The sequence below is a fragment of the Triticum aestivum genome, chromosome 6A (genome assembly GCF_018294505.1).
Source record: "Triticum aestivum cultivar Chinese Spring chromosome 6A, IWGSC CS RefSeq v2.1, whole genome shotgun sequence".
Classification (NCBI taxonomy): domain Eukaryota; kingdom Viridiplantae; phylum Streptophyta; class Magnoliopsida; order Poales; family Poaceae; genus Triticum; species Triticum aestivum.
In genome coordinates this window covers 17179450-17194721 of record NC_057809.1, presented here as the reverse complement: position 1 = coordinate 17194721, position 15272 = coordinate 17179450, and the positions used below count along the sequence as shown (strand labels likewise).

The 15272-nt window shown below is 49.3% G+C and overlaps 1 protein-coding gene across 1 annotated transcript; it reads right to left on the bottom strand.

Annotated features, from left to right (window-relative positions):
• Nucleotides 1-11194: 11194 nt before the first annotated feature.
• LOC123130020 (UPF0481 protein At3g47200-like) lies at nucleotides 11195-13796 on the bottom strand. Its single transcript, XM_044549974.1, has 2 exons — nucleotides 13130-13796; nucleotides 11195-11967 (listed from the first exon to the last, which is right to left on the bottom strand). Exons 1-2 carry the CDS (start codon nucleotides 13733-13735, stop codon nucleotides 11215-11217), a joined length of 1359 nt encoding a protein of 452 aa, XP_044405909.1. The 5' UTR covers nucleotides 13736-13796; the 3' UTR covers nucleotides 11195-11214.
• Nucleotides 13797-15272: the final 1476 nt, after the last annotated feature.

The window sequence follows — 15272 nt, the reverse complement described above, 5'->3', positions numbered from 1 at the left end:
CCGCACGTGATCGCCTTCGAGATGAGCGGGCAACTAGGCCTTGTAGTGGAAATTTTCTGGGAGAAGAAGACCTCTGTCCGGAAGCTCCAGTTTTGGGTCCTCGTCTCGAGCGGCGGCGACAACGACATGAGCTGGAACCTGCGCTATAGCTTCTATGTCGACGACGAGTACTGTTTCTTACAAACGAGGAGCGCCTGGTTCGATGACCGCGAGATGACACTGTGCTACAAGGATTATAATGCCTTGTTCAAGCACAGCACAAGAGGACACTTGCCGGAGCTGTCTCCCGACGGTGATTGCCCAAAATGTGACCGTCGACTGCGGCTGCCGCAAGCGCCGCATAACTGCCAATGGAACATTTTCGGGGGCTATCGCCCCACCCTACTCTCACCTCTCACATTGGCACCATCGTCTTGGGACATCGAGGAAGAAAGGCAAAAGTTTGAGGAAGAAAGACAAGAATTCGAGGAAGGCTTGTTACATACACTGCGGCCGAGACGAAGAAAGACGAGAAAGACACGAATGAAAACATCGCACATAAAGACAAGAAAGGCAAAGAAAGACAAGTAACTCAAATTTGCTGGCAAGCATTACCTCTCTCCTAGTGCAGCATCGTACTCAAATTCATAGTTTGCATTACATGTATTCATATTGTCGTCTGTTCCAGAAATCCGTATAGATTTCTTGGGAAGATCCCAATGCATCATCTGTTAATGCGCTCTCAAAGAAGATGTAGACAACTATTCCAATACTTGGTAAATTTAGCAGAGTAGTATATAAGCTACATTTATGTACTCCTAGATTGCATGAGTCATATTGGTTGATAGCTTAATTAAAATTTAATCATCTATACATATTATTGCATACTACATTGCTGCATAAAAGTAATCTTTTATACTATACTGCAACATGGATCAAGGCAATCAGTGGTCGATGCTGCATAAAAGTAATCATTTTAAACATTGCTGCATAAACAAGGTCCTAAACTTATTATGGGTCATCCAAAGCGACAAGGATTGTGCAGCAAAAGCAAACCAGAAAACACGGAGAGCTGAACTGAAACATTAACAAGCATACCGAAGAGGGGTCACAAAAGTTGTTTGGGCCCCAGCTAAGGTTCAGACACAACATAGCTCCAAAAGAACCTGCCAGGACACACCTAAAGATAATATGCTTTGTATCTTGAATACCTCCACAAGGAGGTTGAGACCTTATTATTGCATACAGATATGAACAAAGTAGAGCAATGAGTGGCCTTAGTAGCCAACGCTACGTCGTCAGCTGGCCAATAACTTCCCATGATCAGGCCGTTCCACTGCTTCGTGCAATCAAATCAGTTAGCATCGTCATCTAGGGTAGGTTTGGTTTTTAGGCTTGTGGCCCTAGTGTTTTCTGGCGATTCCATGGAGGTTCTTGTCCAAGTCGTTCTCTTGTCTAGATCGCGGCATCGCATCCTCCCGAGCCTCCTATCATCTTGTGCATCTCATCAAGAGTGTGGTGTCTCATTGTTTGATTTTTCCTACAGACCGATAACATCAATCAAAATAACACAAACACACATTGTAAACTTGTAGCCACTCTCCCTTTTCCTCTTACTTATTAAACTCTGAACGAGCAGTTTTAACATGCTCCCTCTTACCTCATCTTTTCACATGAGAGGTAAGAGTATATATTAGATTTGAGCCATTGATCTTATTAATTAGTGGTCTAATTAACTCTTACCTTCTTACCTCACATGTAAAAAGAAGGGGTAAGAGGGAGCATGTTAAAATTTGCCACCCTGAACAATCCAAGTTATACAACTCACACACAAGTCTGTGTTTATATACATGAACCTATGCCTAGACACCTCAACTCAAATCTTAATAGGTGACATCTCCATCATTTACACATACTGGACTTGAACATGAACTCAAACGGCATCACAAGGTAATTAGCTTGCAAATTTCCAAACAAGATACAGGGTACTGACTATTACACGGACCTGAGCCTATGGCCAACTAGCTCAACTCTTAATTCACGATAAACTGCATCATCTACATGGAAAAGATTTGAACATAAACTCAAGCAGGAACACTAGGTAATTAACTGGCAAACTCCAAGCTGAACACAATGATACTGACTATTACATAGACCCAATCCTAGAACCTAACTCAACTTTTAACAGGTGATGGTCTCCATCACCTCACAGACAAGACTTGAACATGATGAAATGCGACAACATACTTAATTAGTGTATTTGATAATATAGGATTCATACCTCTCTCCTACCCTTTCTCTATGATGTCTTCTTATCTATACTCGTCCACGGGGCTCAGCAATACAACAACGGTTTCATCATTCTCCTCCCTCTAATCCTCTTAAATGGTATCTACCGCAAATTTCTGCTAGCTCCACCATAGTTTCCACATCGTGCTGCCCCCGAGGAGGTCAACCTCCATGATCTCCCCTGGGGGCTGCACAACCGTAGCTAGGATTTGTTCAACGATCGTGTTGATTGGTTGCTCTAGAGTTTTTAATTGATCCATTGATCAGGATTTTTTTTCTCTTGTAGATTGCTTAATTGTTTTTTTTTCTGATCTAAGATCAGTTTCTGTTGCCCGTCACCCGTCGAATCTTGGCACCTAACATCATGTTCAATGGCACCCTGGGCTTCACGCGTGGCGCGTGTGCACTGGTGTGGCAGCCGCTCGCAGGGTCCTGCCCTGGCTTCTCGTCCGCACAGCGTGGCCCGAGCCACTCATGCGATGCAGGTCTTGGCATATATAGGTTGCATCCTTTGCAGGTGTGGCTACTCACATTCATGTACCTGTCTTGATTAGCCTCCTGCACAATGTCTGATGCAGCCAAGTTGGACGTGTTGGTGGCGGCCACCGCCGGTGTCCTCCAGCGGTGGCCCGCCGTCCCGCGTCGAATAGTCTGTCGCTACTTAGGTCTTTCCCGGGGCTCCATCATGAACAGGTGCTAAGCATACCACATAAGCGAAAAAATGACATGGCACCTCATTTAAAGAGGGAAGAGAGCACTTTGATAACCTCAGAAAGAACCAATGCCAAGCGTGAGAACCTAGGCAAACCACTTAAATGAAACAATTTGATCAATGCATGAAAGACTTTAGGTGTTAACTCATTAAATAAAATGTGCTTAGCAACAATAAGTTAAGCACCTATGCATTAGGGAGTTGAGTTGCTAAGGTATTTAATGCACTTAACACCTCATCTAAACACCATTACATTGGGAGAGGTCTTATGCGCTACAGCGCAGGACCTTGTCCTACACCTCACACTTCCGGTCTGATCAGTTACTGGTGTGCACCTTCATAGGATTCCGTGAAAGTCGTCATCGAGTATGCACAATTCTTCACCCATCGAGCAACGGGTTGTCGACTTGTCGTCTCTTCCGATCGCAGCATCGCTGCCTCGAGGTCCTTCCCTAATTACACCAAGACACGGCTGCAGCTATGTCACTCCTACGAGCCATAGTGTCCCCACATGCAGTCCACCTAGTCGTTCACGCACCTTGACATCTATCATGGTGCTCGTCTCGTCACCTGTCTACGCACAGGATCACCACTGTGCGCGCATGGTCTTCATCATGCTTTTGGGTTTTTCCTGGTGTACTTCGAGCATACCCTCCACACTTCTACAGACAACCAACGTGGCCCCTTCAGGCTACCTCTGGTTCCGCCGACCACCCTTCGTCTTCGTCTAGCACACACTCGTTGCCAGTGTTGTCATTATTTCCCCAACCACTTTGTCTACTTTGGAAACCGTGAGCAACATCGCCACCTTCTATCCCATGCATGTTTGCACCACTGCTCTCTTGGAGGCCTCCTTTGTTGGTCCCTTGACATGGCAACAGTTCATATTGATCCCCGTCTACGCATGTCCATGCTGACAACACCGTCGTGTGTCTTCATCCCTGACGTGTCCCCGACCTTGGCAACCCCAGTGCGACACCTCGTCTACAACGGCTTCGATAATATCGTCTTCGGCATCAACACCCTCCATAATGATTGCCTGGATCGGATCACTGTTTTCTTTCTGGCGCACGACCGTGCCTCTGACTACAGAACGCTTCCTTGTGCCCACGGTTCCACATGCGGCTACCTCGACACTGGCAACTCTGACTCGACATCGACCACAGCGTCCTTCACACGACTACCTCCATCGCCGCTACACTGCCCCACGCTCTCGGCTATCTCGACAAAGGCACAAAGGGCAAGCCTTGCTTGAGCAACCTCGACGGTTTTCACTCCGGCCACAACATGCGAAAGGTCACGAAATGATCACAAGGGTTTATGCACTAAGAACAGGCAAGCTTTTGGAGAATAAATTCCCGACCCGCCATAAAAAATTGGCTGAGACCATATTACTGTGCTACAAGGATTATGAGGAATTGTTCATGCACCTAAAAAGTCTGTCATTGAATGCTCATTTCAAAGAATTTTTCGATCATATATTTTTGATGACATATAAACCATATTTTATTGACAAAAAATATAAGTCCAAATTTTGCACGAGAAAAATGATGGCTTTGTATACAAAAACAAAGGAGTGTTGCATATAGATAGTGACATGGTGGAGCACTGAGAGCGGTCCTAGGGTATCTCCAAGGGAGACTCGCAAAGCTCCGGTATATATTCTATCGGACATATTTGTTCATTTTTGTAATTCAATAGGGACCTGTATCGATTCGCCAAGTGGTGGGGACGTCAGTTTACCGGTAAAGTAGAGACAAAAGTAAGGGAGATATACCAAAGTCCGAACATTCACTTGACCAACTAAAAGCCTCTGCGTGGTCCTTCTCTCTTTTCTCTCTCTTCACATGCATGGTCCCACTCTCCTCTCTCTCCTCCCAACCACACTCCACACCACGAATAGTCACCACATACATGGTCCTCACCTACCTTTTCTCCTTCCAGCCGAATAGTACTTTATAATTAGTGTTGGACGGCTCACTCTGGTATTCTGTCTGCGGACCACATCCATCCTGTCACTTCCATTGTGTCGCGTCATTACATCAGTTTAGTGCCGTCACCTAGCATAGGTCTGGTTTTCATGTTTGTGGCGCTACGATTTCCTGGTGACTCGGGGGATGTTATTGTCGGAGTCACTCTCTCGTCAAAGTTGTGACACCTATCCTCCCCGAGCCAGTTATCCTCTTGGGCATCTCATCGAGAGTGTGGTGTCTCATTGTTTGCTTTCGCCCATGGTTAAATCACATCAAAATATCACAAACTAGTATTTCTTAAACTCTGAATTCGCAAGTTACAAAACTCGCATACATGTCCGTGTATATATACACAAACCTAAGCCTAGATCCCTAAACTCAACACTTAATAGGTGACGATATCCATCACCTGCACATACAACTCTTGAACGTGAATTCAATGGGCAACACTAGCAAACTCCAAACCAGACCCAGGGTATACGGGCGGACTCAAGCCATGACACCTAACTCAACTCTTAAGCAGTGATGATCGATCACCATCACGAACATGAACTCAAGCAACAACACTAGGTAATTAGGGCATCTCCAGCCGTTGGCCCCCCGGGGGGCGTCTAAAAGCGCCGCCTGGGGGTGAGCCGGCGCAAAAAATGGCCCTGAGGATGAGTCGGTCCCCAGCCGTCGGCCCTCAGGGCCGCCCCCAGGCGCGTATTAAAAAACAAAAAAAAACGTTCGGCGAAGTTATGATAAAAACTAGTTAAATTTCGGCCAAACATGGCAAATTTCGGCGAAATTCGTCCAAACATTACATTAACCTATTCTAAAAAAAAGAAAGGGGGAAGTCGTCGCCGCCATCGCCCGCCATCGTCGTCGTCGGCCTTCTCCTCCTTGACGCGGGCGCACCTGCTGGACCCCTGCCCGGCATCGCCATGGCGAACAGGCGGCGGCGCGTCGTCGTCGTCGCTGCTGTCGCATAAGACGACGACCCCACCTTCCTCGCGGCCGCGTCGGCGCTCCTCAAAGCGGCGTAGGGCGGCGCGCTGGCGCTCCTTCTCCTTCTCGCGGCGCGCCTTCTCCATCGCAATGGAGTCCTGGCGCGCCCATTCGAGGGCGGCGTCGCCGTCGTCGGCGAACTCGGCCTTCACCGGCGCCAGCCCCGGCTCCGTCTTTGGCTTGACGAAGCGCGGAGGAGCCGACGAGGGGGCGCGCCGGCCGCCCTCGTTGATGACGATGCCGGCGCTGCGAGTGCGCCGGTCGAGCGGCGTCTCCGCCGCGGGCTCGGCCTTGACGCCGAGCAGCGCCGGAGAGCCGGAGGAGTGTGAAGAAGAACGGGATGATGAGGAGGAAGAAGAGGAGGCGCCGAACCTTCTTGGAGCCCATGGCCCGACGCGTCGGTGCTGCGCCGGGGGGTACGCCAACGGCGGGTCGTTGCCGCTCTCGAGGTACGTGAGCACGCCCTCGAGTGTGCGGTCGGGGACGCCCCACCAGAGGTAGCGTCCCTCACTGTTCTGCCGGCTGCCGACCACCGGCGCGCCGTTGGTGGACGCCAAGCACTGCTGTTGGCGGCGCTCGAAATACGCCGCCCAGGCCGCGTGGTTGTCTGCGGCGTATTGGGGGAGGGAGAGCTCGGCGTCGGTGAGGGACACGCGCACGATGTCGACCTCCTCGGCGAAGTACCTCGGGTCCGCCGCGGCGTCGGGCAACGGGAGAATGGGCACTCCCCCGGCGCTGAGTCTCCACCCCGTCGGCCCGGCGCGCATGTCCGGCGGCGCCGGGATGTTCGCCTGGAACAGGAGCCACGACTCCTGTTTGCAGCGAACGGCGGCCAAAGCCGTTGGCCGCCGCCGTATCTCCGGGGAAACGCTCTGCCATGGCGAAGGCGGGGCTGGGCGGGCTCGGCTGAGGTAGAGGGAGGGGCTGGGCGGCGGCGCTCGGGGAGAGGTAGGGAGAGGAAGGGCTGGACGGCGGCGAGGGGCGGGGCTGGTGTGGGCGCAGGTGAGCGGAGGCCGCCGGCTTTTATAGCCGGGCCGTGCCCGTGTGTATGTGTGCGAGGGAGTGGAGGCGTCGGCGCGCCGTCCCGTGAACGCGCCGCCCGTGAGGAATCAATGGCAAGGCTGACCGGCGACAGCCTTGCCATTGATTCCCCGCGGGAACCGAGGCCGTTGGGGGAAGACGAGGCGCCGAGTCGCTGACGCGGCTGGCCCGCGTCTTTTTCGCGCCAAAACAGCTCGCCCCGGCGCCCCCGGGCGCCCCCCAGCGCGCCGGGTTCGGCCTGGATCTGCCGGCTGTTTTTGGCCCAAGCCAGCGAAAATCGGGCTCCTGGGGCGCGACTGGGCCGTTTTTTCGGCGCCGGCGCGAAAAAATCGTCTGGGGAGGCCTTCCTGAGGGCGCGGCTGGAGATGCCCTTAGCTAGCAGCTTACATAGGATCCCATTACATGTCGAACGTCAGATGGGGAGGTTCCCCCTCATGAATCTCTACTCCTAATGGAGCAGTTGGTAGGATTGCGTCCACGGTTTATTTTCGTCTGGTTTATTTTCGTCCGTTTTATTTTTGCCTCATATCCCACCACCATATCTCCTCACATTTATTTTTTTACCCTCATAATAAAAACTTTCCTAACTTTTCCAAAGTTTCCTAACTAGACACGTTATAAACGGGTAGGTACCGATAGCACGTTATCAATTAATAAATTTTTTTTATGACAATCAATTCTAAATCCTAATTTTCCTAATGCATCGATCTTTGCCTTTTTTAAGTAGTTATTTTGATAGGGAGGGTTTAGCCACGAAAATCATCCCTCCATCGTCGGCTGCATCCCTCACCCACGTCGCTGTTGCAGGATCTTCATCTGTCATCCTGAGCAATTGGGGCGGCGATGCGGGCGAGCTTCACGATAGTGGGGAGGACCAGGCCGTGGTGAAGGCAGGTCATGCGCTCCTCACGCTCCACGAACGGAACCTGCGCACAGAGGCGGTAGCGCGGGGTGGCAGCCGGCAATGAGGCGGCCGCGCTACGTGACGAGCTACGGGTCCCCCTTTGTGATGTTTTGGCATCGCTCCTTCATCGCACATCCTCAGGTTCCTCTTGCCCTTCCCTTCCTCTGTCCTCCTCTCCCATCTCTATGCTTTCACGTGCATCCAGTTTGATTCCTCGTGTGATATATACCAAACATAGGTACGTCAATTCACTTCCTTCCCTTCCATTTGTCCCTCGGTCCCACGCTCGTGGCGCCGAAGTGGTGGCAACAGGCGATGGCGGTGGTGTCGCTGATGGCGGCGAGGACAGCACGTGGCAGCTCCTGAAGCATGAACACGACCGCACCTCGGGCCTGCCGTCTGCCAAGATATGGGTGAGTTCTCGTGCTGCCAACCATAAACCCTCACGTCCTACAAATTCCTCAAACCCTACCGTCTTGATCCCATCCACGCTCTGATCCAAAGGACGATGCAGCTCCGGCCGATTGACAATGGAGGTTTGGGATCCTTCCTCTCAGCACCCACTCCTGGAAGAATCAGCGGCGCGCCACGCCGATTGAACCCCGTCGAGATCACTCGCCAAGATTGCTATTCTGAAGTTTATTGTAAAGAAAGTGAAGAGTGAGACAGGATCCGTTTATTTTCAACCGGTTTTTTCCATCAAACTACCCCCACCCCCACGCCCACCCACCGAAACGCGCCCAGCGAACCGGGGAGAGATCCATTGAATTGGCTAAGGTAGGAAAGAATCTATTATTTGTTTGCTAAAGCAAATTGCATTAATCTCTACTCCTAATGGAGCAGTTGGTAGGATTGCGTCCATGGTTTATTTTCGTCCGGTTTATTTTCTTCTCATATCCTACCACCATATCTCCTCACATTGATTTTTTTACCCTCACAATAAAAACTTTCCTAACTTTTCTAAAGTTTCCTAACTAGACACGTTATAAACGGGCAGGTACCGATCGCACGTTATCAATTAATAAAATTTTGTTTTATGACAATCAATTCCAAATCCTAATTTTCCTAATGCATCGATCTTTGCCTTTTTTAAGTAGTTATTTTGATAGGGAGGGTTTAGCCACGAAAATCATCCCTCCATCGTCGGCTGCATCCCTCACCCACGTCGCTGTTGCAGGATCTTCATCCGTCATCCTGAGCAATTGGGGCTGCGATGCAGGCGAGCTTCACGATAGTGGGGAGGACCGGGCCGCGGTGAAGGCAGGTCATGCGCTCCTCACACTCCACGAACGGAACCTGCGCACGGAGGCGGTAGCGCGGGGTGGCAGCCGGCAATGAGGCGGCCGCGCTACGTGACGAGCTACGGGTCCCCCTTTGTGATGTTTTGGCATCGCTCCTTCATCGCACATCCTCAGGTTCCTCTTGCCATTCCCTTCCTCTGTCCTCCTCTCCCATCTCTATGCTTTCACGTGCATCCAGTTTGATTCCTCGTGTGATATATACCAAACATAGGTACGTCAATTCACTTCCTTCCCTTCCCTTTGTCCCTCGGTCCCACGCTCATGGCGCTGAAGTGGTGGCAACAGGCGATGGCGGTGGTGTCGCTGATGGCGGCGAGGACAGCACGTGGCAGCTCCCGAAGCATGAACACGACCGCACCTTGGGCCTGTCATCTGCCAAGATATGGGTGAGTTCTCGTGCTGCCAACCATAAACCCTCACGTCCTACAAATTCCTCAAACCCTACCATCTTGATCCCGTCCACGCTCTGATCCAAAGGACGATGCAGCTCCGGCCGATTGACAATGGAGGTTTGGGATCCTTCCTCTCAGCACCCACTCCTGGAAGAATCAGCGGCGCGCCACGCCGATTGAACCCCGTCGAGATCACTCGCCAAGATTGCTATTCTGAAGTTTATTGTAAAGAAAGTGAAGAGTGAGACATGATCCGTTTATTTTTAACCGGTTTCAACCGGTTTATTTTCAACCGGTTTTTTCCATCAAATTACCCCCACACCCACGCCCATCCAGCGAAACGCGCCCAGCGAACCGGGAAGAGATCCATTGATTTGGCTAAGGTAGGAAAGAATCTATTATTTGTTTGCTAAAGCAAATTGCATTAATGGAAGAGATCCGTTGATTTGGCTAAGGTAGGAAAGAATCTATTATTTGTTTCCTAAAGAAAAATTGCATTAATGAGAGGAATCCGTTGATTTGGCTAAGGTAGGAAAGAATCTATTATCTGTTTCCTAAAGCAAATTGCATTAATGGGAGAGATCCGTTGATTTGGCTAAGGTAGGAAAGAATCTATTATTTGTTTGCTAAAGCAAATTGCATTAATGAAAGAGATCCGTTGATTTGGCTAAGGTAGGAAAGAATCTATTATTTATTTTCTAAAGAAAATTGCATTAATGAGAGAGATTTGTTGATTTGGCTAAGGTAGGCGGTTTTGAGTAAAGTTATCTTTACTGTAGACATATATTGACAATTAATCAAGTATCAACATCATTGCATGCTTATTGTGTGGAATGTGTGTCCCAATGTTGACAGAAGGTATAAAAAGATTGTCTTGGAATTATTATTTTCTTGGGAAGATATTGCCCTGAATTCTCATTTCTCATCAGAAATTTAGTATCCATTTTCGTTGATCTTATTTGCAACATGTACAAGTCAGTAATAATCTAAGGGGGTGCCCTAACGGAGAAGATTATGATAGTTGGACAAGAAACTTGGTACTGTCGTGCAAGGTAGAGGTAGGAGAAATAGAAGATAAAAGCATGCATGGTGGGAGAAGGAAGTCGAGTGTCGTGTGGTAGCTCAGACATGGAGTGTGGAAGAAAGACAATGACGAGATGTATGTACCTACTAGATCATGACCATGAGATATCATCCCATAAAAATGGCCTTTGACTCTCATGTCACATGAATTTTCTTTATATATATATATATATATATATATATATATATATATATATATATATATATATATTTGTTAGTCCGTGGCAACGCACGGACACTTAGCTAGTTTGTTGCTAGGGGAGGAATGACCCATTGGTCATAGGGCGTAATGTTTACACCGGGACACGCCCAAATACTCAGCAATGATCGTGTTTCATGTAGAATTGCAAAAATAAATTGAATCATGACGAACGCGACACAAAGTCACAAACACGACACAACACATGCTATCTTCGCTCCTGCACAGTGTAGATAACCCAGAGGCTTGATGATGTACGACAACAACATTAACCTCAAACAGAAAACGAAACGAATTCATGCATCAGGACCGAGTAGCAGGTACTAGTTATTAAGTTGTTGCGGCGATGGATCACATGGGAGATGGTGCCGATGGCAGTGGGCTGTTGCTGTCGCCCCCGTAGAACTGCAGCACGGTGTAGACGGTCTGCATGATGGTCATGCCGAGGAGGAAGATGGCGGCGGCGAGGGAGAGGAACGCCCAGGGGCTCCTGAAGTAGGTGTGGATGAGGTTGGCGCGCCACATGTTCCACGGCTGCCGGAAGTAGCCGTTCACCTGCCGCTGCACGGCGTCAAGGGCGCTGTTGGGCTCGAGCACCACGTCCCTGGAGATGGTGTTGAAGAGCTTGGCCACGGCCTGGTCGCTGCCGATGGCGTTCTGGATGATCCCCTTGGAGCTCAGCAGCGCCACGTCCTTGGCCGAGTCGATGATGTTGTCCATGAAGAAGACGTAGCCGGTCACGTCGTTGCCGGCGCCGGCGTGCAGCCGCTCGAACGCCATCATGTTGAGGAACATGTACTCGGTGGAGTCGTCCACCGACACGGTCGGCATGCTCAGCGTGCCGCGCCGGAACCGGATGTCGTGCAGGCTCAGTGTCTTGCTCGGCTTGAACTGGATCCCGGCTTCGTAGAGCTCAACTGCTGACCGGATGATGGCGTTGTCGTCCTCAATGTCCTGGGGGCTCCGGATTTTGTGGTGCTTACCAGTGAGCATGCTCCGGCGAAAGACATCCAGCGGGTGGAGCCCTAGGCCGATGCCTGCTGGTAGTGTCCCAGATGATTGGGCCAGAAATTTCAGCACCATTCGGTTGATGAAGTCTTCGCTCTGGCCATCATCCATGCATGCAATCATCAACATCCATTAGTTGAAGAGAAAGAGACACCATTGAAATAGTCGCCTTATAGATAAATCAACCATCACGAGTCCATATAAAATGTTCAGGTGTAACGAAAGTAATTATAAGTTTGCTGGGGCAACAAAACAAAAATGCCCAAAATTAAAGAGAAAACAAGCGACACGGGTGGAAAATAGGCAGCTAGCAGGAGAAGCAAGGTGGTGTCCTGCCGATCTCAGCTCGGCATAGTAGGTAGTACTAAAATTGCAAATCAGTCAGCTTACATATCTACTGTGTACTAAAAAAGAAAGGTGTGTCCCGAAGCACACCCATTTTTGTGCCTGAAACTTTATTTTGGGTAAGTCAATTTTCAGGGATGTTGGATTCCATCATTCTTTTTTTATTCTTCCTTCGATCTCTCTTCCTCTCGTCCGTCTATGATGGCAGGCCTCATTGCAGCTCACCATGCCGTCCTTGCCTCCAGCGAGGGGGCGCTCTAAATCAGGTGGGAATCAACACTAAGGCCTCATTTGGTTGCAGGAGCAAATAAACACAGGACAGCTAACCCCTCTGTAATTCTCAAAAAAGAGAGAAGCTAACCCCTCTGTCTCGACCTCGAAGGTCTGCCATGCCTCCTTCTTCCTTCTATCACGAAATCGACTTACCCAAATTGTAAATTTAGGCAATATGCATACTCCTTCCAATCCATATTACTTGTCTGTTAGATACATCGATATCTAGATAAATCTAGGGCAAATAATATGGATCAAAGGTAGTATAACCATGTGCCCTACTTTATATGGGTGTGGCTAAGTCTTAGTCGACCGAGGCTTAATCAAGTTTCAATGAAAAAATGTTTGTACAAATCTTCATGTAAGATCTTCAGAATAAAGCATGAGACTTGGTTAAGTCTCGATTGCCTGAGATTTAGCATCCCACTTTTTACATAATTAAATTTTTGGCAACGGGGCCTTCACAACAAAACTATTATTGCATATATGTTAACTAGGATGATGTGAATTACTGCATGTCATATTTCAAAACAATTTGAGGAATATTTATAATGTACCTTTTTGTTCATTTTTTATAGAATTACTGTGTGCAATTTCATTGTTTAATATTTTTTTACAACAGTATTGAAAGGCAGGGTACCTGAGGCTTTCCGCTCTCAACCTCAACGAGCTTCTGAAGCAGGAGCAGCGGTAGCTGGTTCTCGAGCATGAGCACGTCTCGCCGGATGTAGGGCACCATGTAGAGTATCCCGTGGGGGCTGAAGATCGGGTCGTTATGTGCGTAGTCGCCGACCTGCTTCCCGTCGGCAGCGGTGCACCTCATCACCTCGAGCAGGAAGCAGCCGTCGAAGATCATCATGGCCAGGAACCGGTCCCTGCCCCCGCCGTCGGCACGCCACTCGTTGTCGAGGTCCATGTACGCGCCCTCCAGCTCCTCCGTCACCTCCTCCACGGCGGCGACAAAGTCGTCGAGCGGCCGGTTCGCGCGGAGGAGCAGCTGGCGCAGCGCCCGGTGCTTGTGCTCCTCCATGGGGCGCAGGTCGCGGTCGCCGTGGTGGAAGGGGCCGAGCGACACCACCTGCGGCTGGTAGGCCTTGCTCTTGATGTTGGTCATGCAGGGCGGCACTTGGTAGATGCAGTGGCGCTCCCACCGCGCCACCTCCGCCGACTTGTCGGCTTCCTTCAGCTTCTTCTCCACGTCCACCACCCACGTCCTCTTGCTGCTGCTGCCGCCGGCCGCCGCCATTGCGATTGATTGATTTATGCAAGATATATGGTTGCTATAGCTAGGATAGCAGTCAGATAGTACTGATCTATGCATGCATATGGAATTGTGGAGGCCGATGCAGAGCAGGGCTAGCTATATCTACGTAGAGAGATACGTTACTTTTTTTTTTAGCATCAGTACAGACACAAGTGCTCATATACACACGCATACACTCACCCTTATGAACGCACACACGCACACCCTACCCCTATGAGCACCTCCAAGAGACTGAGCCGGCATATCATATTGAGATTTACGAAGTCACCGTAGGCGCCTCGTCGTCGACGAGAACGTCTCCTCCCACTGAAAGCGCATCGCCGGAAATCCTGAAATAAATCCAGGAATAATGCGAGCACCAGGATTTGAACCCTGATGAATTGGGGATACCACTGTCCACCTAACCAACTCAACCACAGGTTGATTCGCAGAGATACGTTACTTGCAAAAGTTGCATTGCATGCCACATTCCGCGTGCTAGACAGGTGTGTACGTACAAAAAGAGGTTCATTCATGTGCATGCACGCATGCTGGTCCTATTCCATGATCCGGTGCTGGTCCCCTTATTTCACTCCATGGTAACACGCATGCAGCTTAGTACATGGTCATATATTTTTATTATATTAGGCTATATGATATATAGGTTGGAAGGTTCACGGGGAAATGTTTTTTCACCTCCTCCCCACACGGCGACTAGGGTTTCCCCGCCTCCCACCGGTGTCACCGCTGATTTGTCTCCAACAATGTTTGCTAGTGTTCATGTGTCTTCAGGTTGGATCCTTTCGCTCTACACTTTTCTTCATCGGCAGCGGTTTTTATTCTGGTGCGCTGGTCCTATTGGGCTTAGCACCACGACTTTCTAATTGTCTACTACAACAATATTTGTCCTGCTCCAGTAAGGGAGGGGTGACGCCAACTGTCCTCCTTCGGCTCAGTCCTCATCGCGCTAGGTGGTCTACAGACGTAGGTGTAATATTTACTCATAGTGGTATTTTTACTGCCTTCACAGATGATGAATAAATCGAAAGTTTTCCTTAAAAACTTGGTTATATGATATGAGAAATGATTAGAATCATCGGGACGATTCTATGCTCCGCGCCCACCGTATATCACAAGGTTTTTGCAACATCATCTATGTTTCTGAAACATGGGTAATGTTGCAGTGGCAGCTCGACGATGCAAGAGAACATTTCTAGATCATAACCTCTGATGCAAATAAAATTCTACAACATAATATCTGTTGCAAAAATATATATACAACACAACCTTTGTAAGAAATATCAGTTGCAACATTTGCAAAAAAGTTCTATAACATAGTGTATGGTGCAAAAGTGAAGAACGACGCTCGGCATTAGATTTGTGCCAGATCTGGCACGTCGCGAAGGATCTGCCGGCTGACGCATATCACTCCTCATATGATATATAATATATTTTATTACTGTGAGGAAGGGGTCATGGTCAATTTGGGTCATTACCGGTAGTCTTTACAGCTCCGAGATGATCAGAAGTTGCAAGCTTT